Source organism: Hippopotamus amphibius, chromosome 1 (assembly GCF_030028045.1).
Source record: "Hippopotamus amphibius kiboko isolate mHipAmp2 chromosome 1, mHipAmp2.hap2, whole genome shotgun sequence".
NCBI lineage: Eukaryota > Metazoa > Chordata > Mammalia > Artiodactyla > Hippopotamidae > Hippopotamus > Hippopotamus amphibius.
In genome coordinates, this window is record NC_080186.1 from 57,040,869 (window position 1) to 57,065,851 (window position 24,983).

The 24,983-nt window shown below is 37.8% G+C and overlaps 1 protein-coding gene across 4 annotated transcripts in view; it reads left to right on the forward strand.

Moving 5' to 3' along the window:
- Positions 1-11,872, forward strand: part of KYAT3 (kynurenine aminotransferase 3) — a 195,278-nt gene extending 183,406 nt beyond the window's left edge. For 2 of the 4 annotated variants that reach the window (XM_057713766.1, XM_057713757.1), the window contains exons 12-14: positions 3,894-3,970; positions 4,403-4,489; positions 11,425-11,872. In XM_057713766.1, coding sequence (XP_057569749.1) covers positions 3,894-3,970; positions 4,403-4,489; positions 11,425-11,487 — 227 coding nt within the window. In that variant the 3' untranslated portion in view covers positions 11,488-11,872. The remainder of the gene's footprint in view (positions 1-3,893; positions 3,971-4,402; positions 4,490-11,424) is intronic. The other 2 variants (XM_057713785.1, XM_057713775.1) reach the window with 2 other exon arrangements.
- The last annotated feature ends 13,111 nt before the right edge of the window (positions 11,873-24,983 follow it).

Consider the following 24,983-nt stretch of genomic DNA (forward strand, 5'->3'; position numbering starts at 1 on the left):
CATTTTTTTGTGGTCTGAAAGTGTACCTGATGCGTTATTTATCGAACTTTGTGCGCAGTACGGAGAAAGTGTTTTGTCGCAAAGAAGTGTGTGTGAATGTACAGAGATACTTATTGAAGAGCCAAAGCCTAAACTTTGTATTAAACGCAGAGGAGTGCTATCCAAGGGCGTTGTGATCTTGCATGACAATGCATGTCTGCACACTTCTGCCCACACTGTTGACATTCTGCAGAAACTTCATTTTGAGGTGTTAAAGCATCCTCCCTATAGTCCTGATCTTGCTCCTTCGGACTGTCGCCTGTTTGGTCTGCTGAAAGCAGCCCTATGAGGACAAAGATTCACTTCTGATGAAGAAGTGAAGACAGCGGTGCATTTGTGGCTCACAGCTCAGCCTAAAACACTTTTTAATGCAGGAATACGAAAGCTTGTGGACAGATGGACAAAGTGTATTGAAAAGCAAGGAGATTACATCGAAAAATGATGTATTTGTCTTTTCTAAAAGTTAAAGTAAATTCTACATCCAGAGTGCGGATAACTTTTGACTCACCCTTTTATGTAAGTGGAAATATTCATATATCAATGAAACATGGAGTGAGGGAAGAAAATATTTTAGTCACCTACGTTCCTATGGTAGTTGACCTTAGAATAATGCAGGGGTTAGGAGTGCTGACTCTCTGTACAGTTGAAAATCCTTGTATAACTTATAGTTGGCCCTCCATATCTGAGGTCTCTCTGTATATTCAGTCCCTCCTTATCCAAGGTTCTGTGTAAGTGAATTCAACCAACTATGGATTGTGTAGTACCATGATATTTACTATTGAAAAACAAAATCTGTGTATAACTGGACTTACACAGTTCAAACCTGTGTTGTTCAAGGGTAAACTGTATTGTAATTAGCATTAACTTGAGTCCAAACTTCATGGTAGCAAAGGCAAATAGAAAAATGGAATTAGTTACATAATTCGTGGATAAAAATAAACAGCTTTTTAGATAAGAATAAGTCTTTCCTAGAACCAAACTAAAAGGTGTTTATCACCTTTTGACATTAAACATCAAATATTTGCAACTTTTGCTTGCATTAAGCTCTTAAATAGTCTCCCATTCAGTCCTCAGTTAATCCAGCCTGCATGCAACGTTGGTTTAGATCCTAGATCTTGAACTAGTGTAGTTGTAATAGGAGCAGAAAGGATTTAGGCCGGAAAACCTTTTATGATGATAGGGAAAAAAAATGTGTGTTCTTTATGGTCCTCCTTCACCTGTGTTAGAAAAATGTTAATGTCTATAAGACCCTTCTACACATGAAGACAAGTTCATTTTATTTTACTCTTTCATCTGCTCAGATTAATTTGAGTGTAGAAATTCTTCCATATACTAGAGGTTGGTCCCGCTATTTGCTAAAAAACAAAAGCAAGAAACAAAACTTTCACTTGATGGTAGCTTGAAAATAAAAATGAGCCATAAAATTCATGGACGTAGTATATCTTTTTACAACTCATAGCAGTGGCTAACTGGTTAATATTTTTTGAGCATTTATGATCAAGAGCTTTACAGATATCACAATTCTCACAAAAGCCCTATGAAAATGGTGCTATTGTATCCCCATTGATAGTTGAGAAAGATGAGATAGAAAATCAAGAAATTTACTGGAAAAAAAAAAAGAAATTTACTGAAGTTCGTCAATTAATAAGTAGCAGAGCTGGGCTCTGAATCCAGAGATGCATGTCCTAACCAGTGAACTTATCTTTTTTCTGCTATACTAAGCAACTTTCCCGACCAATGAGCATCATCCTACAACTAAAAAGGGGAACATCTGATTAGAAGACAAGATTACAAATAAAAAGATTATTACAGTTGTTCTAGTGAGATAAGGCCCAATATTAGGGAGGAGGTAGTATGAATGCAACAACCAATTTTAATTCTCATAGGTTTCTTAAATAAGCTGGTGGTATTATAATATGGTTCAGACTCCTACCTTCAATAAGAAATATTTTGTTTAGTTTTTCTGAGGGTCTCTGACTGGAGCATTCAAAAGAAGTAGATTCCAACTTTCTCCTAAGTATAAAGTCTTTAGAATTGTATTTATTCCCTTCTTCTTCTTTGAGCACCATGGCAATAAATTTCTCTTTTCTAAGCATTACAAGGATAAATGAGTAGTCATACTGAGTGAAGTAAGTCAGACAAAGACAAATATCATAGGACATATTGCTTATATGTGGAATCTACAAAATGGTACAAATGAACTTATTTACAAACAGAAATAGAGACACAGATGTAGAAAACAAACTTGTGGTTACCAAGGGAGAAGCAGGGGTGGGGCGGATAAATTGAACACACTACTATATATAAAATAGACAACTAATCAGGACCTCCTGTATAGCACAGGGGGCCCGTCTCAATACTCTGTAATGACCTATACAGGAAAAAAATCTAAAAAAGAGTGGATATATGTATATGTATAACTGATTCACTTTGCTGTACAGCAGAAACTAACACAACATTGTAAATCAACTACACCACCCCAAAAATCAACTATACCCCAATAAAAATTTAAAAAAAAAGAAAAGAATAAATGAGTAGTACAGCCAGTATCAATTACAGTTAGTACCCTCCTGTTCTTTCTTCTACTTCTGTAATCACTCCTTTCTCCAGGTTACCTTTGAGTATGCTACTGTTGTCTACTTGTCACTTGACATTCTCACATAATTTACAATTAGACTCTAAGTTATTTTTGTTAGAGCCAAATCTGAATTAAAGACAGATATATACATATGACTTGAAACAGTAATTTAACTTCTTCATTTGTAAAATGAGGATTGTTGCTTTTCTCAGAATTGTAGGACAAATAAATGAGAGAATCATGTAACATTCTTAACAAATAGTCATAAATGTTAGAATATTATTAACATTATTATGTGGAAATTTTACATTCTTAAAGCACAGGAGAAAATTGAAATCATTAAGGAAAATCATATTAAGTCATTTAAAAAAATACAGGTGAAACTTTCTTCAATGTCAAGGTTTTACACTGTTAATTTGAAGGCACCCAGTAGTAGTTAGTGAATAAAAGAAGGAAGATAAGTGCCTCAATTTATTTTGAGCAATAAATTATAAAATTTCATTGATTATAGTAACCATCAGTTGCTTTGGGGCATTCAAAAAGATCTTGAGTACAAGTCAGTAAAATTGAAACAATATGAAATGTGGATTGCTGAATCTGAATGCCAGAGAAATATCTTGCCCAGACCTTAAAGCAAGATTTGAACAAGAGATAAATATAGGAATACATATTTGAAGCTTTTCACCAAATTAAAAAAAAGAAATAAGCATAATATTAGGAAGAGGAAACAATAAAGATATCACTTGGAAGAACTACATAGACATTTTCCCTTCATAAATAATGAATAATATTAATTTATTCATTCCACAAATATGCTTTTCATTACTTATATGGTAGACTCTGACCTAGGAGATGGGGATAGTGATAGATTGCAATACCCCTGTGGAGCTTACACTCTAATAATGAATTACCATTTGGAGATGCAATTATTACAGTGAATAGTCTATAAATTTAGGTGTTATTTCTTTAATAATGATCATAGAGGCTTATATTATTTCTGAATGCAAAGGCAACACTCCTCTTTGTCCTTTCCCTTTCCTACTCTCTTCCAGTGCTAAAAGCTGTATACACAAGCATGATCAACCAGATGTATATGTGAGTACTGCCTGAGAATATCAGTAAATCTTCTCTGTGAATTCCTTACTTCCCACCACACCATGCAGTATGAATCCAGAGCGAGAAAATTTTGAAAGAAAATTTTGAATCTTGATAGACAAATGAAATATGTTGCATCAGATATAACACACAGGCCACCCAATTTTTATTGTTGTTTTAGATGCCGACCTCTCTGATATGAAGAACAGCAATGAACCTTATGACTATAAATTTGTGAAATGGATGACTAAAAATAAGGTAATACTTATGGGCCTTTGCAATATTGTGCTGTATGTTATAGTTAATTTATGAAGGAAGCCTGCTGACATGCTTTGAAAAATGTTAACTATAGTTTTGTTACATGACATTCTACTCATAACTATTTGGAAGATATTATTATTATTATTATTATTATTATTATTATTATTTTGGTCACACTGTGTGGCTTACAAGGTCTTAGTTCCCCAACTAGGGATTGAACCCAGGCCCTTGGCAGTGAAAGCGTGGAGTCCTAACCACCAGACCACCAGGGAATTCCCTGGAGAATTTTTAAAACATTTTTCTTTTGGAAATTATTGTGAATATTCAGAAGTATCTTTTTGTTTTTAATGTTTGTGCTCCAAAAATTAATATTTAAAATGTAAGTAGTTTTCCTGTTTTTCCCATTTTATATTCCTGTTTGTATTTCAGAAACTGTCAGCCATCCCAGTTTCAGCATTCTGTAATGCAGAAACCAAATTACAGTTTGAGAAATTTGTGCGATTTTGCTTCATTAAAGTAAGTTCCCTGTTCTACTCAAAAACACATTTATAATGTCCTTGCTTCTGATTTATAAAGAACCATTTTTTTTCTATTGCTAGACATGATGTGCTCATATACAGTTTTTAATTTTTGGCTTGCAGCTGTAAAATTAATCTCCCAAAACAAAACTCAGCACTTCTTGAAGTTGAGTTCGCTGGATTACAACATAATCAGACTCCTTACTTGTAACATTACAGTGTCCAGCATGCAACCAAACATTAATACACATGTGAAGAAACAAGAAAATGTGACCCTTAATCAAAAAAAATGTGACTTCTATGCAGTCAATAGAAACAGAGCTTAAGGTGACCCAGATGTAAGAATTAGCAGAAAAGGACTTTAAAGCAGATATTGTATGTTCAAGAAATTAAAGGAAAATATGGTCATAATGAGTGACTAGATTAAAATGATTAAAAAAGAACCAAATGAAACTTCAAGAATTTTAAAATGTAATACCTGATATGAAAATATATAGGGCTTAACACACAGAGGATTGAGGATATGAGAAAAAAACTGGGTCCTCCTGAATACAGATCCATAGAAATCATCCAATCTGAAAAAAGAGGGAAAAATTATTTTTGAAAAATAAACAGAGCATCAGATCTATAAGTCAATGTCAAGTAATAACATACATGTAACCAGAGTATCAAAAGAGAGAGAGAATGTGGCAGAAAAAATACTTTAAGAAATAATGACCAAAATTTCCCCATGTTTGGTGAAAAGTCACTTAGAGATCTAAAAATTCAGTGAACCACACAGGATGCAAATAAAATCACACCTGACACATCATAATGAAACAGCTGAAAACCAAAGATAATGATAAAATCTTGAAAGCAGCCAGAGAAAAACTACATCTCATGTGCATGGGAGCAAAGATATGAATGTTAACTAACTTCTTGTCAGTAATAGTGGAGACCAGATTACAATGAAATGACATCTTTAAAGTGCTGAAATAAAAAAAAATGTCAGCCCAGAATTCTATATCCAAGAAAATACCCTTTAAAACTGCAAACAAAATATACATCCTTGATAAATGAAACCTAAGGGAATTCAGCACCGTCAGATCTGTGCTAAAAATAATCTGAATGTTTTATTGCTATTTTTAAGATGTTAATTGCTACTGAAAACAGTCTCACCAAGATTAAGGCACACTCATCTATAAGTCTAGGCAGAATAATGTAAACACTGTTTTCAACTTTTAAAGACGGCCTATAGACAAACTATGGGAAACTTATCCAGAACAGAATATAAATCCTAACAACGTAACAATGTCAACATTTAATTATCAGAAATGTAGAAGAAAGGATAAGGCCATTAATACTTACATCTTATAGTGGATCTAGAAATAGAGGTATAAATATTTTATTTGAAATTATAAACAGAACTAATAGAAGAAAAAATAGCATAAGACTTCCAGTTTCAGAATGGTAAACATGGCCCTTCCCCATTCTCTTCTTGGAAATTATTAAAAAAACAACTAGGAGAATGGAAAACAAATTCACAAATCCCCCAGGAAATGAGGAAAAGTTGCCAAATACAGTGAAGATAATGGTAGAGGGAAGTCACGAAGAAAGGCTCCTGCTTCTACATCTTCAAATTATAGACAGAGCCAACAGGTAGCCCACTCATCACCCAGAACAGCAGGAACAGTAGGTGCACTGGTAGGGGGAACTTTTCCAGACCCATTTGGCAGCATGGAAGAGGTGGAGTAGAAACATATAGTCGTGTCATCTAGCACCTGTGAAAGCCAGGTGGAAAGAAAGGGCTATAGATTTGCTCTTTACCTCTGTCACTTTTACTAAAGCTTTGTTGAGGCAATGTGGATACATTAAATTGGAGGGAGCCAATTAAATTAGTTGGAAAGAAATAAAGTCTAAAAGAACTCCCCCTCACTGAACTCTACGTTAATCATATTTAACTTTACTGTGAATCAGAGATAATTTCTGCTCCCTTCTAGTGCTTCCCTGGCTTCTCCTTTATACAAACCTGCAAATACATCTTCAAATCACAGACAGAGCCAGCAGGCAGCTTACTCATTACCCAGAACAACAGGAACTGTAGGTGTGCACTGGCAGTGGGGGCTTACAAAGAGAATTCAATTTAAAAAATGAGTAATTAAAAGGAATAAGCTATGAATCTAAAAAGATACTATAAGGGGAAAAGGAGAAAGGTACAATGAAAAACAAGCATCAGACAGAGAATATTCGACCAAAAAAAGAAAAACTGTTGCCATAGAGCAAATAAGAAGTGTGATATTTCAAATTCAAAACATTTAAAACAAGAGTTACAGCAGAGATTTTTAAAAGTTCAGGGAAGATAGAGTAACATAATGTAAGAAGACGAAATGGCAAGTGTCAGAGCTCAGGTAAGAAACTGAAGTGAAAAAATAAAGCTATTGGTAATTGTAGTGGCATTGGAAACAGCACAAAGAACACTAAATACTTCTGTAAGCACACTGAGGATTGAGAAAAGTGAGCACAAGAGGTGGAAAGGAACAAATTTTTGGGGGGGGGGGGCGGGTTTGGCCATGCTGCTCAGCTTATGGATCTTAGACCAGGGATTGAACCCAGGCCACAGCAGTGAAAGCTCAGAGTCCTAACCGCTGGACCACCAGGGAATTGCCAGGAACAAAGAATTTTAAAATGTTAGAGAGAAAAATTATAGATGTGGAAGACAAATGAAATATCTAGAGTTCCTGGAGGGAGTGGGGTGGGGAGGCAGAACAAATGGAACTGGGAAAGAATTTTATAGCTTTATTTTGAGAATACTTTCCATTCAAAACAAACAAACAAATCTAAAAACAGGAAGGGAATGGCTTGTCTCAGGAAAAATTGTCACAGAATAACACTGAGGTATACCTTGTTTAATATATTGGACTTTATAAATGATCCTTTGGCATCTAGATGATTAGGTAATTAAGGCCTCCCTCCATGGAGACAGGAGAGGAGGATCAGTGTTGGACTCACCTCCTTTGCGTCAGCATTCAATATTGGAAGATAGTGGCGCAACACCAAGAAGTCCCTAGGGAGAGTTGACACACCTAACCCAACCTCTTGGAAAAGCAAAAGATAAAAAGATAGCAAAATGTGCCAAGAAAGTAGAAATTGAAAGAAAACATGTTGAATTTAGGGCAAAAGAAACCAAAAGCAGCACTTTACAATGATTATGGGTAAAATCCTCAGTAGCTGTCAAACATATGAAAGGATGCTATACCTCACCCATAATAAGAAAAATGAAAAAACTGCAGTGAAAATTTAGTTTATCTGTTAGATTGGAAACAACAAAAACAATGGAAGAGTTTCATAAGATACTCTCATGCAGTGATTGAGAGTACAAGTATAATTTGTTAAGTCTCTACAGTGGTTAGTTTGAAAATGTATCATCCAAATGTAAATGCACATATCTTTTGACCCAGCAATTCTGCTTGTAGGATTTTTTTTTCCTGTGGATTAACTTGCACATTGAATGTCTTATGTTCAAGGATTTTCAGTGAAGCATTGTTTATTTTCAGTGAAGTGTATATTATCAAAGGAGTATAAACAACCAAAATATTCACCAATGAAGGCTGCTCGAATAAATTATGGTACATTCACATCCATAAAAGAGTGAAGCAGCTCCATGGAGTGACGGCATAAGCTAAAAGCAAGGAGCAGACCAGTTTGTGAGGAATGCTATCATTTATATAAAAAGGAAAAGGAAAGAAGGGAGGGAGATAGAAGCTTCCATACAACTGTAGAGTAAGTTCCTAACAATTATTGATGCCTCTGTTACCCCCAAATACGTTATTATGTATTCCCCATTATACAACACGCTTCTACAATATACCCATCAAAATCATGAACTTAACATTGCTATATCGCTCTACCTAATCCTCAGATCCAATTCGTTTCACAGATTGATCCAATAATGTCATTTTTATAACAAACAAGCAAATAAATAAATCCAGGCCACAGTCATGTCAGTCAACCAGTCATCAATCAGTCAATCCGGGCCAAAATCGTGCATTGCATTTAGTTGTCATGTCTCCTTCAACCTGGAATGGTTCCTCAGTTTTCCTTGACTTTCATGACCTTGATAGTTTTGAAAATTATTGACCAATTATTTTGAAGAAAGTCCTTCAACATTTGTTTGACATTTATTTGGGAATAGATTCAGATTATGTACCTTTGGCAGAAAACCACAGATTTGATGCTGTGTTCATTGTTTTGCATCCTTTCAGCACCCAGTTTTAGTTTTTCCTACTACTGGTGATGTTAAATTTAATCACTTTATTGAGGTGGTGTCTGTTAGGCTTCTCTACTGTAAAGTTTCAATTTTCCCTTGATAAATAATGAATGTTTTGTGGTGAGGTACTTCGAAACTATGAAAATATTCCATATCTCATCAAACAATTTATCTACTCATTCATAATGTAAGGACTCATGGATTCCTGTTCTATTCAGTGGATTATAATTTATTATTATTATTATTACTTATTTTGATGCTCAAATTTCCCCAGATTTGGCCATTAGGAGCCCTTTTACACTGGCCTCTGTTTCCTTTGCCATGTCCCCATCATTTTTTGAGCATTTCCTTACTTTCTGCCATAGCAAGTTGCACCAGGATCATTTTGTCATTATGTAGCCCAATATGGAATCATCTTTTAGTGGAGAATGGTATTAAGAAACCAAGATCTAGGCATTAGGAGTGCTCATTGCTCTTGGGGTATTAGTATTCCCAGGCCCCCCCAGGGGACAGAGGTAGGAAATATGTAAATGTATATACATGTATTCTTTGTCTGTGTCTCTTCTACTTATTTCTATATCTGTCTAAATCTATTGAAACCACCGCAGAGTTTATTCTGGCTTTCTCCCTATCCATATCTGTCACTCCCTTCTTTGACAGTGAAACACCTGGCTTATCATGTAACCGTTTCTTTGATCAATACCTCTGTATGTGACCAGTCTCCTGTCAGTGCCACTGCCTCTCCACCACCACCCCGGACAGGCAGGCTTTACCCTACTCGGGCTTTGATACTTTTACCAGGCTGCTGCCCCTGTCCCCTCTGTGTTCACCATCCTCACCTCACCTGAGCTTCAACACCCAGTGCCAACCTGCTGCTGTCACTCTCCTGCAGAGATGCCCTCCTCTGAGTCTCCAAGACCACACACAAGACCACCACTGTCACCCCCTGCATAGAAGCCCTCCTCTTCCCTCACAGGCTCTGACACTCCATGCCTGTCTGTGTTGGCAGATAACCTGCCTCATCCCCTCCAGGCTCCAAGCTGTCTGGAAACACCCTGCCATACGGATGCCTTGCTTACTTACCCGCCTCGACTCTGACACCCTGTCCCTGATCAGTCCACCACTGCCATCACCACCACCTCATGCCGCCCTCACTCCACTCTGGCTGCAGCATCCTGCACCAGGCTGCCAAGGCTCCCCCTGCCCCTGTACATGATATCCTGTTTCCCTCAGCCCCACCTAATGGCATTTGGACTAAATCATTCTGTACAGATGGAAGAGAAAGGAAAAGGAGAAGTAGAGAAAGGAAAAGGAGAAGTAGAGAAAGCAGAAGAGGAAGTGTATCCACCAGTTTAATTTTATACCATATGTAGATATTTCCTATTCAAAAAACAAATGAATTTTATCAATACAGTTGGCCCTCAAACAGTGTGGGGTTAGAGCCTTATAACTGTGAGACTTCAGTAGGAGGCGGCAGAATAGTGTGAATGAATCCACATTTCCTCAGAGCAGAGAATGGTGAACATTGTCTGAAGTTGACAAATAAAAAATTAGGAACATACATTATTTAGATTTTGGTGGTAACCACTAGAACTAAAACCAGATATTTCCATAAAAGGTTGTCTTAGGGTATGGTGGGAGTAGTAGGAAGGGATGGGGAGGGAAGAAGCAGATGATTATTTTTCAATGTAAACTTTTCTGTACTCTTTGACTTTTTTTCTGTAATTGTATATTAATTTATTCCTCCATTCTTGCTCCACCTGGCATCCTCTGTGTGTTGGGAGGTAGGGGAGAGGTTTTCTTTTGTTGTCTAGAAGCCTCTTTGAAAGAGGTCTGTGATTTTGCACACCTCCTACCCAAATGGACGAAACGATAAATATGGATCCCATCAGCACATCCTTCAGACTCTCCTCCTGCGTCAATGTCTGGGTCTTTGGCACTGCAGGCCACTTGGGCTGCCACAAGTGGTTATGAATAGTGAGGGTGTCCACACTGACAGACATGGTTTTGGCTGGGATCAGGTTAAACTGTTTTCGGTATGAGCTCTATTTATAGTTTGTTGATCATCTTCTTGGCGATGCTCTTTGGCCCCATACTGGTTAATTGTAGATTTCTTTGGTGTCACGATAGTAGTAATAAAATGCCCTGAATTGGCAGCCAGCATCACAAAACAGTATGATGTAGCGATTGCTGTGACACTTCTCTAGCTCCCCTAACATTGAATTCTTGTGACGTTCACTCACTTTCTAGCCTGACAGCAATGGGATATTGCATTATAAAAAACTGGCTTGTTTGATTTGCTACTGGGCTCCTTAAAGAGCTTGGGACCTGTGTATTTGGCCACCAAGGCAAGGGATGACGCTGTGGATGCCATTTCCTAGTCTCCGTGTTCCTGCTGAGGTTAAGTGGCTTAATATGAGGCAGAACTTCCAGTGACGCAACTCAAGGCATCCCCAACCCCTGCCCCATGAATGCTCTTGGGCTCTGTCCTATCTGCAGAGGCCAAGGATCTGCTGGAGCCCAACTGGGCCCAGCTCAAGTGTTCAGGGGTTGAGGAGCACTCGGTTCCCAAGTCACTACATGACTCTTACAGATGGACTGACTTTGGTATATTTTTTATATTTAAACCTTTACTTCATCTTGAATTTATTTTGATACATAATGATGATTATTTCATTAATTTACAGAAAGACAGTACACTGGATGCTGCGGAAGAAATCATCAAGGCATGGAGTAGACAGAAGTCTTGATACATGCAGACTGCGTTATTTCTATTAAATGACCTAGTATGGAATTATTTAGTGCTGCCACTTGCTGGATATTGAAAAAAATAATTTCAGTACACATGAAATTTAAAGGAATGTTTCCTTCGTTAATCCCAATCTTGACAATATTCAGGAGATCTGATTTTTTTTTCAGCTGAAATGTATTAAAGCACCTTTTATGACCATTTTATGAGTCATTATAGTGTTGTGGTAAGAACTGTGAGATGCTGGTTGATGCTTAACCTCTCTGTGCTTCAGTTTCCTCATAAAAGGGAAATAAAAATAGCACCTACTTTATATGAAGTTTGTGAGTTGTTGTTTGTGAGCATGAAATGGACTGAGGTATGTAAAGCCTGGCAAACAACAAGCACTCAACTACTCTTGGCCAGTTTCACTTCTCTGCCATTGTGTAAAAACTCTTAACCAGTCACATCCCCCTCAACCCTGTATCTTTGCTTTGTCTCTATCCACCCTCTGTTCCCTCCCCTCCATTTACTAATGGCTTTGAACTTTGCTCATAGTTTTGCCTCTCTGTTGCAAGCACTGCAGTTATCTGGGGTGGCTTCAAGGTCCACATGGATTATCTAGGCTTTTGGTACTTTGACCTCCTCACCTCTGGTGATATTCACCTCCACTCCACTGTCCACTTCAGCCACCCATTCTCTTGGGCATACCCTAAACCTTTCATCATTCCAGGCTGTCCCATCTTGGAGATAATAAATTAATCATTTCACACTGCAACCACCTATTCTTACAGTAAGTATCCACACACACACACACTCTTTCCTTCTCTCTTTCTCTCAGCTCCTCTCAAAATATCACTTCTTTAAACTATCACTTCAAATCCACTATTTTTCAAAAATTGGTCCATGGCCCTCTTACATCAGAATCAGCTAGGATCTATGTTGAAAATAGATCTTGGTCTTCACCCCAGACCTACTGAGTAATAATTTCAGAATCTGGCCCTTTCCAGGGGCTTCTTATACCCACTAAAGTTTGAAAATCACTGCTGTAGTCTGTAGGTCCTTCCATCTGTCTCTTTATAGGTTCACTCCCTTATCCCGCTTAGATTTCATCATCTATAACTTCAGCCAAGATACTTTTGCTGCTTTGAATAACTTGCTCATTGTTCTATCTCACCTACCTGGTCTAAATAAATAAATAAATAAACAACAACTCCACCCCGGGTTTGAAGCTCCATTCTTAACACCTGGCTACTGAGCACTGCTGTAGCAAAATGCATAATTGGACAGGTTCTAACAACCATGAATGCATTGACCTTAACTTGACTTAATTCTTCTGTGCTCCCCTGATAAGCTTTCTCTGCATTTTACCACAACAGCAATTCCTAATGTTCTTCCATTCTGCATAATAAAAATATTCAGCTTTCTCCATTCTCCTACACCAGTACAATTAAATGACCTCATCTCCTGCTTCTGTGAAAAACAAAATTAAAAAATGAAAGAGTAGAAGCCACCAGACCAGCACTCCTAACTGGGATTCCACCAATAAGTAAGTCTATGACATCTACATCAGCATCCATCCTTTCTTTGTTGCCCCCAGGGCGTGGGAGCGGTGGAGAGGAACCGTGGTTAAACAGTACCAGGCCCAGCCATCCAGGAGGCCCAGGACCTCAAGAGCCAACTACTGCATAGCAATACAAATTCCATGTGAAACTTTTAGCCTGTTCACTTGTGTGGGGGACTTGATAAAATTGTCACCAGTGTTTAAATCCACTCTTTGCAGCCTTGGACTTGTCCAGTGCCAGTCCTACCACCTGTGCTCTGGACCCCATGTCTTCTCACATTCGCAGGGACTTGGTTCAGTCCATTCTCTTGTATCTTCAGTCTCTACTGGTTCCCTTCCTCAACAGTGAGATACGTTTAAGTCTCTCCCGTCTTAGAAAATCCTTACCCTGATTCTATCTACCCCCTATTATCTCTTCCTCTTCAGGGCAACATTTCTTCCTTCCATTTTTGCTCTCTCCCTACTGGCCTCCCTCCCTCCTTCCTTCATTTTTTCATTTAACAGATATTCATTGAGCTACTAATATGTGCCAGGCACTGTCCTAAGATATTCAGGCACTTAGGATATGTCAATGAACAAGTAAACAAAAGATCCCTGCCTTTTAGGACTTTTCTTCTAGATAGGGGAGAGACCAGAACTAAGTCATAAACATAATGAAATACATTGTAAAACTTACTGGTAATTGTATGAAGAAAAGAAGTAATGCAGGGTAGAGAGGAATGAGAGTGTTAGGGAAGCAAATTGGAGTTTTAAACCGAGTGGTCAGGTGGGACTTGTGGAGGGGACATAGAAGTAGAGAGCCTTGTGAAGATCTTAGGGAGGAACATTCCAGGGAGAAGGCATAGCCAGCGCAAAGGCTCTACAACAGGAAGGTGTCTTATGTTTGATGAGTATCAAAAGTCTGCTGTGGCTGGATGGAAAAACCAAGGCATGGAGTGGTAGGTAATAGGCCGGAGAAACGATGTAGGACCTCAAGGACTAGAGTAAGGGTAATGGTTTGGTACCATCCTATCCATACTTTTTTTTTTATATGTAAAATAATGTTTATTGCAGCATGGTTTGTAATTATTCCAAACTGGGAACAACCAAAAAGACATGAGACGGGGTAAGGGTGCAAAATACGTCAGTTTTAGCAACTAAAGGGGACTGATGAGTTAGGTCTGGAGTTTTGAGAAATTTTACTGCAAAATGGAATAACTTGAAAAAGTTTTCCTCATTTGATGATTCCACTTTCTCGCACACACACACACTCCTCACTTACCCTCAACATACTATAATCTGGATTCCACACCCATTATTGTTCTAAGTTCTCTAATGACCTCCATGTTCTTAGGTTTAAGGGAAACTTCTCAGTTCCATCTGGCTTTACCTCTTAGTACTTACCACCGCAGGCCACTCTGGCCTTCCTAAACCCTATTCTTTTTTTTTTTTTGTTTTTGATCCTGTGATGCTGCACATTTGTCAGTTGCCTTCTCCTCTCTGCCCCTCCTTCCTTTGTCTCCTTTGCCTATTTCTTAGATATTCGTATTTTTTCTTTCTCACTAAATAACTTCATTTACTCTGTATATGCTAGTGACTCCTAAATCTGTAACAGCCGAGTCCTGTCTGTTGAATTTCAGACCCATATATCCAATACCCCATTTGTCATCTCACATGGACGTTATAGGCAAACCCTATCCAATCTGGCCTCCTCACCTCAGTGAATGGTGCCACCAATCCAGTTGCTCAAGTCAGAAAACCTACAAGTCATTTTTAACTTCTATCCCCACATCCAAATCCTCTATATAGTACCCTAAATATCTCTTCAGTCCATCACCTCTCTGCTCCAATCGCCCCCACTCCGGCACTAACCAATGTCATTTCGCAACTAAATTACTAGTCAGCTCTTAACAGTTTCCCTGTCTTGCTCCTTGTAACTCTCCCTGTAGCCCAAACAAACTTTACAAAATGCAAATGTGATCGTGTTACATATATTAGTTAAGAATATTCCTGTTGCAAGTGACAGGAAGCCTAACCCATATGGGTTTAAATCAAATAAAAAGGAATTGTCTGCCTCAGCTGAACATTTTAGGAGTGGTCCAGTTTCAGTTACAGCTTGATCCAAGGCTCATATTGTAATATATCACCAAGCTCCATTTCATACTTCTGTCTTCTCTGTGTCAGCTTTATCTCCAGGTTGCACCTCCTGGATAGAAAAATGGCTGCACCAGTTCTTGATCATCACATGGTGACACTAGCAAATCCAACAAAAAGGACACTTTTGCTCAAGCTCCAGCAAATGGTATATTGTGTCTTGTTGGCTCATTCCTGAGCTACCTGCTGAGGCCAAGGGAATTGGGCATGCTAAATAACAGGCCAAACCAACTACGTTCGTTGAAAGAAGGGACAGAATGAAGAAGGAAGGAAATGGATGATAAAATGTCTTAAGTGACTTAAAACCTTTTACTCTCCATTGATCTTAACATAAATGAATTTTGCTGCTGTTGTTTGGGAGGTTTGTTCTGGTTTTTTTGGTGTTTAGGGTTTTTAGAAGATCATTCTTTGATGCACATCCTGCTTGATTGAGCAAAGAATGAGTTCATTACTTAGTCAGGTAAGGGAATCACCCCTGGAGGTCATTTCTCCTCAGCCACTCAAACTCATCAGGGCTTACAGTGCCCTGTAGGATATGGTCTCCCTCTTACTCCTCCAGTTTCATCTTTCCCATCTTTTCCTACTCAAATGACTAGTCTTACTGAACTCATTTTAATTTCTAAATGAGCCCTTTGCTCTCTGCCTTTTAGCAGATGTTATTTCCTGACATTCTAGCATGGTTAATGTAGGTAGTGAATTGGTTGGTGGTGCTTAATTTTATGTGTCAACTTAGCTGCACCATGGTGCCCAGATATGTGGTCAAACATTATTCTGGATGTTTCTGTAATGGTGTTTTTGGAAGAGATTAACATTTAAATCAGTAGACTTTGAGTAAAGCAAATTGCTGTCCATAATGTGGGTGGGTCTCATCCAATCAGTTGAAGGCCTTAACAGAGCAAAAGACTGACACCGCCCCCCCGCACCCAGAGCAAAAGGAAATCCTTCCAGCAGATGGCCTTCAGACTTGAACTGCAACATCACCTCTTCCTGGGTCTACAAGCCTTCAGGCCCACCCTGCAGATTTTGGACTTGCCAGTCTCTAGAGTCATGTAAGCCAATTTCTTAAAATGAATCTCTTTCTATATATATATATATATATATATATACACACACACACACATCTTATTGTTCTGTTTCTCCAAATAACTTGGACTTATACAAGTAGATTAGCAAAAATGATGTAAGTTGTCTACAAATTCCGAAAGTTATGTAAGAATTCATTCTGTGATATTATACTGTATTATAATAATAAGAGATATGGACTTCACACAGTAAGCAATAATGAAGTTTTAAAGATTTTTTTTTTTTTGGAAGATAGGTTTGCCTATCCAAAAGCCAATAATAATCCTCTTTCTCCTTGACTGCTTCTACTATGAAGGCTAAAAGCCAAAATATCCAATTTCTCAGCTTCCTTTGCAACTAGTCAGAAGTGCCTGTGAAGAGCTTCCTTCATGGAAAAGGATGAAAAAAAGTTATCCTGACACTGTTTTGTCTTTTTTGTCCTCTTCATCCTTCCACCTTCTTCCTACATGGAATGTTTTATAGAAGTAAGGTCTGGAGATGCAGCAGCCATCTTGCATTCAGGTAGCAACTGGCAGCAGAGTGAAAGCCTACATAATAAGGATGGCAGAGCAGAAAGATAGAAGAGACAGACCCTGGAAGCAATTTGGAGCTACTGTATCCCCATAATTAGTAATGCATGAGACAAATAAACCCCTATTTTTTAAACCACCAGAATACAGGTTTTTGCTTCTTTACAGATGAATAAATTACTGCCTGATACAGAAGATATAGTACACAGATCAAATTTTTCCGGCAGAAGATAAACTGACCCGATGAAAAGGCCTGGAGGTAGTGAGACAGACCAGTCAGAAGGTCCTGTAGGAGCCAAGGAAGGAGATGGTGAGGTCCTAAAGGATTTAGTATGAAACGTAAATCATTACAAATACTTATCAAACTCATACATTTTTCCCATCATTCTTATGGTAAAAACAATTATATAACCACACAATTACCAAATATTTTAAATCAAAAATTGTTTCCAGATACAACGAGAAGTCTTCTTGGTCTCACTTGGATAAACCCAAGAGTAAAACAAAACAAAACAAAACAAAACAAAAACCTCAACCACATTCCTGAGACCTGAGACTTTCATTTTATTGCTGTTCTGAGAATATATCTAATTACTCAATCATGCCAATTAAATAGGAACTTCACCTGCTGACAAACAGCTATCGGGATAAATCAGAATAAATTGTAGAAATAATTGGATTTTCTAATCAATATTAACTTCATCATATTATACAGCTGCTACTTTCTTTTACATTTAATAGAGTCTTTTTTCTTATAATATGTAAAACTTGTCATTTGTAGCAAAATCTCATAGTGAAAAAGATTAATAATTTTGTCCTTTTGTCAATGAGAGTAGTTATTCTTGAAGTATTACTTTTTAAAATCTTCTACCCTCTCATCAGTTATCCATTGAAAGTATAAACATCATATTTTAGCTGAAATCTTAAGAGCTATAGCTTCTAATAACATAGCCTCATTTTCTGTGTAAATTACTGAGATGACTTTTTTTTTTTTTTTTTTTTTTTGGCTGTCCCACATGGCTGACAGGATCTTAGTTCCCTGACCAGGGGATTGAACTTGAGCCCTTGGCAGTGAAAGTGCCAAGTCCTAACCACGGGACCACCAGGGAATTCCCCCAGATGACTTACTGTAACACCACTTTTATAATTATTCTTGCAGCATTCTGCTGACCAATATATGTATGAAAGAGTACACAACTCATGAAAACCATTGTTTTCTAAAGATGTTTTTCTCTCTGGAATGCCCTGGTAAAACACTAGTCTGCCTGCTCTACCCTGGGAAGTTACCAGTTTTGAAGGAAAGTCTGTGCATGACGCTTCGCTGGTGAAAGCCCTTCAATACCACTCTGACCCTGGAGGCCTGCATGACCTGACCCTGCTCTTCCGTAACCTCACCTCCTACTACTCCACCCTTACCTCCATGCATTCCTTGCTGATCATCAGGCCTGCCCAAGACTAGATCCTCTGCACCTGAGGTTCCCTCTGCCTGGATGCTTTCCATCCCATGTCCACCTGGCTACCTCTGATCTTTACTCAAATGGCATCTCAGGAGAACTTATCTGACCTCCCATTTTAAATCGTAAATCCTGACTCTCCTCATCCCCTTTCCCTGCCTTATTTTTCCCCTTAGCACTTACTACCATTGAACTTAAAATGTTTCTCTCATTCTATTTATCTTTTTTATCCCCTCCTAGCATATGTTCCATGAGGCCAAGGATTTTTATTGTTCTGTTCACGGCTGTATCTGCAGCACCTAAAGCAGAGTCTGGCATAAAGCAGCATTGAACAAATGAATTTCTGCAAATGGAATTTTGCCCTCAGAACACCACTGGTTTTTTTTTTATGTTGTTTTGTTTTTAACCTTGGGTCTCTCTGTGGCCCATGTCTTTCACTTATTAATAGTTTCCTGACGTGCCAAAGATTGTTCCTAAAACTGCAGATATGACTAGCCAGGCTTCTGAATCACCTGTGCTGAAGGCTTCAGCTAATCAACAATGTGGGACTCTGACCTCTGGAAGCTTAATCTGAGGATACAGGACCCAAAGTTGCACTCGGCTCCTGGCTCCAAGACAATTAGATTTTATAGAGTAGTGGTCTGCAAGCATTTTTAAGCCAGGGAGTGCATATGTTCACTTGCATATGCACACACATGTGCACATATACACACACACAAGCTTGAAATTACATCTATCTCCCTTTTGCCTGGCAAATAAATATTTCTAATCAGGGCCTGGTTCTCAGTCTGAAATGATGCTGATAATGCTATCTAAACCCCTGCCTTCCAAACGTGGGGTAATGGACACTTGAATTGGTGCAGCATCTCTGGAGGGCATTTTACAATATCCATCAAAATGTAGTATGAGCGGGTCCTTTGATGCCCTGATTCTGTTGTTAGGTATTTACACTTGGAATATGCAAACCTACACCCACAAATATGGACAAGAATGTTTATGACAGCATTGTTTATAATAAGCCCAAACTGAAAACAACCAGTTCCTCCATTATTGGCGAAATAGTTAAATAAATTATGTTATCTAGTCAAAGAATGCAGTTCATCTCTGTTACTTGAAAAAAAAAAGGAATAGACTATTGAACGTGATCTGTTTGTGCAATAAAACAAAAATACATTAATAGATCATTATGCCTGGGCACAATATGAATGCATTTTAAATGAATTTGAATTATGCAAATTAGGTATCAGACCACATCAAAATATTAATACAATCTTTCTTATGTTCAGAATTTTAAATAATTTTCATTTCCTCAAATAAAAAAAAATGTTTGAAAAAATACATAACTTCAAGACTGGCAGGCCGCATGCTTATACAATTGCAACATGGCAATGTCACCTGAGCTGTAAACAGTGCCATCTTTTGGCCAAAATCCTGAGGCTGAAGGAGATGGGGAAGTCAAAGGAACTGAATGACAGCCAGTGTGGTGTGACACCCCCATGGATAGCCTTTTGTTCAGGAAATGGGAGTAGCTGTCTATAGCACTCAACAAATGACCTTAAGAAATCACTTAGTCTTTCTCTTTCTTTACTTCATAGTCAATTAAATGGAAAAGTATACTTACATATTAATACATACAAATACTTTTGAGTTCCAGATAAAAGTACTCAAGTAAAAGGAATGATCTATCACAGAGTATGTAGTTGTTTCAAAGCAAGCCATAACTAAATTCTCATTAACTTAAAGTGTAGCTCATATTTTACTCTGGAACAATTTTATGACAATTTGAATGACTCAAGCAAGTTTAGTTATTTTAGATGTAGAAAGTAGCAACCATTTAGTTTAGTGGGAAGTTCTTAGGATCTCTATTGTAAAATCAAACTACTGACCTTGGGTTTGTGGGGAATTTTTCTTTTTAACATTAACTTCCACATAACAGAAAAGAAAGCAGAAAGATATAACCAATCCCTCATTCGCAAGATAGACAATAATGTCAGATTACAGCCAGAGTTTAACCTAACTGAAAAAGTGAAGATGATAGTCCAAAGACACGTTAGGAGTGAGCATTTTGATGAGAATGCTACACAATTAGCTTTAGGGGTCCAAACACTGGGTGGGAACAGACGAATGCCAAAAGTGGCAGGGGCTTCCTATGCAGCTTTTATACTGCATCTGGTTGCAAATGCCATAAAGTCATTAAACAATGTGGGTTTTGTGGTTTTAATAGAAATACACTCAAGTTAACCTTCATTTTTTTTTAACTTGAAAAATCCCATCCCAATAAAAGTATTCTAAGTAACTGATGGTGTATCGAATACAAACTCTAATAAGCTATATATGGGAATTGCTTATCTTACTGTCATTTAAAACACAAAATTGAGTGGGCACATTGTTAATACTCAGAAAATAATAATACTAGTAGTGATAACTGGACTCTTGTGATGTCTGAACATGAGACACTGGGTAGAGACTACCCATTTTGGCTAAGATCGGTGGCAGGACAGCGGGTGGTAAATGCTTTATTTCACAAAGTGGGGCAGGTCCCTTCATTTTGTTAATGTGAAAGCGCAAAACCCTAGGTAGGAAAGGTCAGAAAATAGTGAGAATGAGCAGGTATAATGGACAATTTTGTAGCCGAGAGAATGCACTAGGGTAAGAAAAAAACGGGAAAAGCTAGACATAATGAGAAAACCCTCTTTATAAACCTTATTAATTTGGTTTAATTACTGTGAAGAACAGTCAGAATGACATTTTAAAATACATTCTTTCATTCAATCAACTAATAACTCACACAAACCAGTTATTGGATGTCTTCTTTTTGCAAAAGATTAGTCACAAAGGTCCAAAGGAAAAATTAGGATGCTTCACCACCATTTATTTTCAAGCACCTGTAGTAGCAGAATCAACCATGGTAAAATGTCGCTTAGAAAAGGGTCTTGGTACATGCACTGTTTTTATTTTTTTGTTTTTGTTTTTGGTTGTTTTTTTTATTCATTTACTTTTATGGCTGCGTCGGGTCTTAGTTGCAGCACTTGGGCTCTTTGTTGCGGTGCACAGGCTTCTCACTAGTTGTGGTGCCTGGGCTCCAGAGGGCATGGGCTCTGTAGTTTGCAGCAAGCGGGCTCTCTAGTTGAGGCGTGCAAGCTCAGTAGTTGCCCCACGGCATGTGGGATCTTAGTTCTCTGACCAGGGATTGAACCCGTGTCCCCTGCTTTGGAAGGTGAATTCTCTACCACTGGACCATCAGGGAAGTCCCATGCATTGGTTTTTACTACCTAAATTGCACTAAGACTTCAGGGAGTGTCTATATATCATTTTCCTATTTCAAAGGTAAATGTTGTTTCATAATGTTATAACCAAATTTACAATTTTCCTACTTTTAGCATTTATCCTGCTTCCAATGTTATTATAAATAACATTGCAATGGACATCTTCATGAATACAGTACACCATACTTTACATTATTTCCTTAATGAAGTTCCTTACTCCAGTTGATTACTGGCCCAAGAGGTTTTCACATCTAAATCATTCTGGAGTGTTGCTGAATTGCTTTCTAAAAGGTTCATATCAATTTACAATACTGTGAGCAATACATGGCCCTCATGAGAGACAGTAATGAGAGCAATTTTATAATTAATACAGAGTTTATACTTTATAATTAATAGAGTTTTAATTTAATACACAAATAATATGAGATTATTTGAAAATAGGTAGCTGTTTTACACAATAAGGTTTTTAGCGTGTGATTTTCATGGAAACAGTAAAGTTAAAATTCTGTCTTTAAGAAAGTGTCAAGTAATAGATCACATGAATGTTTCATGTTCTCATTTTTCCCCAGTAGGTCATGACTTGAAAACCATTAATAGGACTTTAAAGACAAACCTTATTTACACTAAAATAAATGTACTTTAAAAACATTTTTAGAAAATTATAGTCTCATATATCATTCAATTTCCCCATGTTTTTTATTATTAAATGAGAACATTGTCATTTTGGGAGAAAATATTAGCTTCAAGGCATATAATAAAACAACACTAAGTTGTGTAGCATAACTTTTGAAGTCATATACTTAATGCCAAATGATATCTTTTTGGAAAAAATGTTGATTTTAAAAGTCACAAGCAGACTTCCTAGTGGCGCAGTGGTTAAGAATCACCTGCCAATGCAGGGCACCCAGGTTCGAGCCCTGCTCCAGGAAGATCCACATGCCTTGGAGCAACTAAGCCCATGCGCCACAACTATTGAGCCCATGTGCCACAGCTACTGAAGCCTGTGTGCATAGAGCCTGTGCTCCACAATAAGAGAAGCCAAGGTAATGAGGAGCCCGCACACCACAACAAAGAGTAGCCCCTGCTCGTCGCAACTAGAGAAAGCCTGCGTGCAGCAGCAAAGACCCAACACAGCCAATAAATAAATTAATTAATTAAAAAAGTCACAGGCTACTAGTGTGAACCCTAGTAGAGTTGTTTTGTTTTGTTTTTAGCAGAGTAATTTAGAAGTTTAAAAGGAAACTACTGCTCACTGAACATTGAATTAAAAAGTGAGTTGGAACTTCCCTGGTGGTGCAGTGGTTAAGAATCTGCCTGCCAATGCAGGGGACACAGGTTCAATCCCTGGTCCGGGAAGATCCCACATGCCACAGAGCAACTACTGTAAGCCTGTGCACCCTAGAGCCCAAGTGCCACAACTACTGAGGCTGCATGCTGCAACCACTGAAACCCGTGTGCCTAAAGCCCATACTCTGCAACAAGAGAAGACACCTCAATGAGAGGCCCACGCAAAACAAACAGTAGCCCCTGCTCGCCACAATTAGAGAAAAGCCCACTTGCCGCAACGAAGACCCAATGTATCCAAAAAAAAGGGGGGGGGGAGTTAATTTCTAGCACTCTTCTTCCTTGATTCTGTAAGGAGATAATGACAATTAATATTTTCTATTTATATATTATTAATGTTTTAAGCCTATATTCTACTTTCTAACACTTGGAGAAGCTGTTGCATTTTCTCAGTGAAAAAATAGATTTATTCTTAAATGGACAAGCTGCCAGTACTGGAAAATCAAAGATTTCAAATAAATCAACAAACAAATGGAAAAGTTAAATTCAGGATCACATATACAAGTACATTTAGTAATGGGATATGAGCCAGACACATTTCAGTTTAGGTAGCACATGAACTGACAGACACAAGTGTCCTTAGGCAGACAGCTGGCCAGAATATTTTAGAGTACAGCTGCCCCACAAAATCAAGCCCATACGATAGCTGCAGGTACACTGCTGGTTGAATCCATTTCCTGATCTTAAAGTCTGTAAGCTGAATTTCTGTATACTGAGTTCCTAATAGGAGGCATACTGCATGGACTCTGGAGCCAAATTGCCAGAGTCCAAATTCCTGTTCTGCCATTTACTAGCTGTGTGACTTCAGGCTAGTTCCTTAACCATTCTGTGCCTGAACTTCTCCATCAATAAGGTGGGGACAATAACAGTATCCAACTCATAGAGTTGTTGGGAGGATTAAATCAGTTAATATATGCAAAGCCTTAAAATAGTACCTGACACATAGTAAGCACTATATGAGTGTTTACTAATACTATTAATATCATGATTATTGTTTATTATTACTTCTACCTGTATTTAAATAAAGCTTTATGCCTTAAAATTAAAGAATAAAAGAATAATGAATGCTTCTACAAATATAATCTGTATTTCCCAGGACACAGCAATTTGGGCTTAAAAATATAGTCTTGCAATAACAGTTACATGGTAGGAAGGCATAGAAATGAGACAATTTTAGACTCAGTCACTCCTGGCTTTGAATTCTATCACCACCACTAATTTATTGTGGAACCCTGGGCAATTTAACTATTCAACCTCTCTAAGACTTTAAAATGAGAATAATAATACTTACCTGACAAGATAATGCAGAAATAGATAAGGAATGTGAGGTGCCTGATAGATGGCCTAATGCAAAAGGACCTCAAGAAGTCACCTAGTTCTTGCAGTTTCATGTGGAGCCCTCCCTTTCCCTCTCTGGCTCTCTGCCACCTTCAGCAGGGCTTTACCCTTCTGCCCAGTGAAGCCAAACCAGCAAGAAGCAGGCCCAGGACAACCACCAACTGAAAATTTAGTGAGTAAAAATATCTTTGGTAATTTAGGAAGTATTACAATGCTATATAAAAAAGGTTTAAAAGTCCATGTTTTTTAGAAATGTAGACTAACATATGTATGGGTCAAGGTAATATATGGGATTTGTTTTTTATTTTTATTTATTTTTATTTTTTATTTTTTTAGTTTTTTTTACAGTTCTTCAGTTTATTGCAAACATACCTTTAAAAAAAAGTCACCCCTACTGTTGAAGCTATAATACAAATTTTTTAATTATTAGCACTAAAAAGCACAATAGAGAACATCCTATTTAAATAAAATGAGGGTAATATTTCGCTGGGGAATATATCCGACTGATTTTTTTCTCTCTCCATATCTATATCCAATGATAGCATTTTACAGGCAAATTTTAAACAAATGCAAATTTTTAAAAAATAATGAAAGCCATGTTTTGCTCAGGAATACTATTATACACATATCACACAGGTTGTTTTATAGCAGATACTAGTCTGCCAAATTTCAGATGGCAAAATGCTAACCAGTGAGTTTGGTATTGACCAGCTAGTTGTTTCTTGTCATCCTGTCAAAGGGTAATGTTAAGACCATCTTGTCACCACCATTTCTCCTCTCAGAGGTGACTCCACTGTGATAGAACATTCATATCCTTAATCATATCC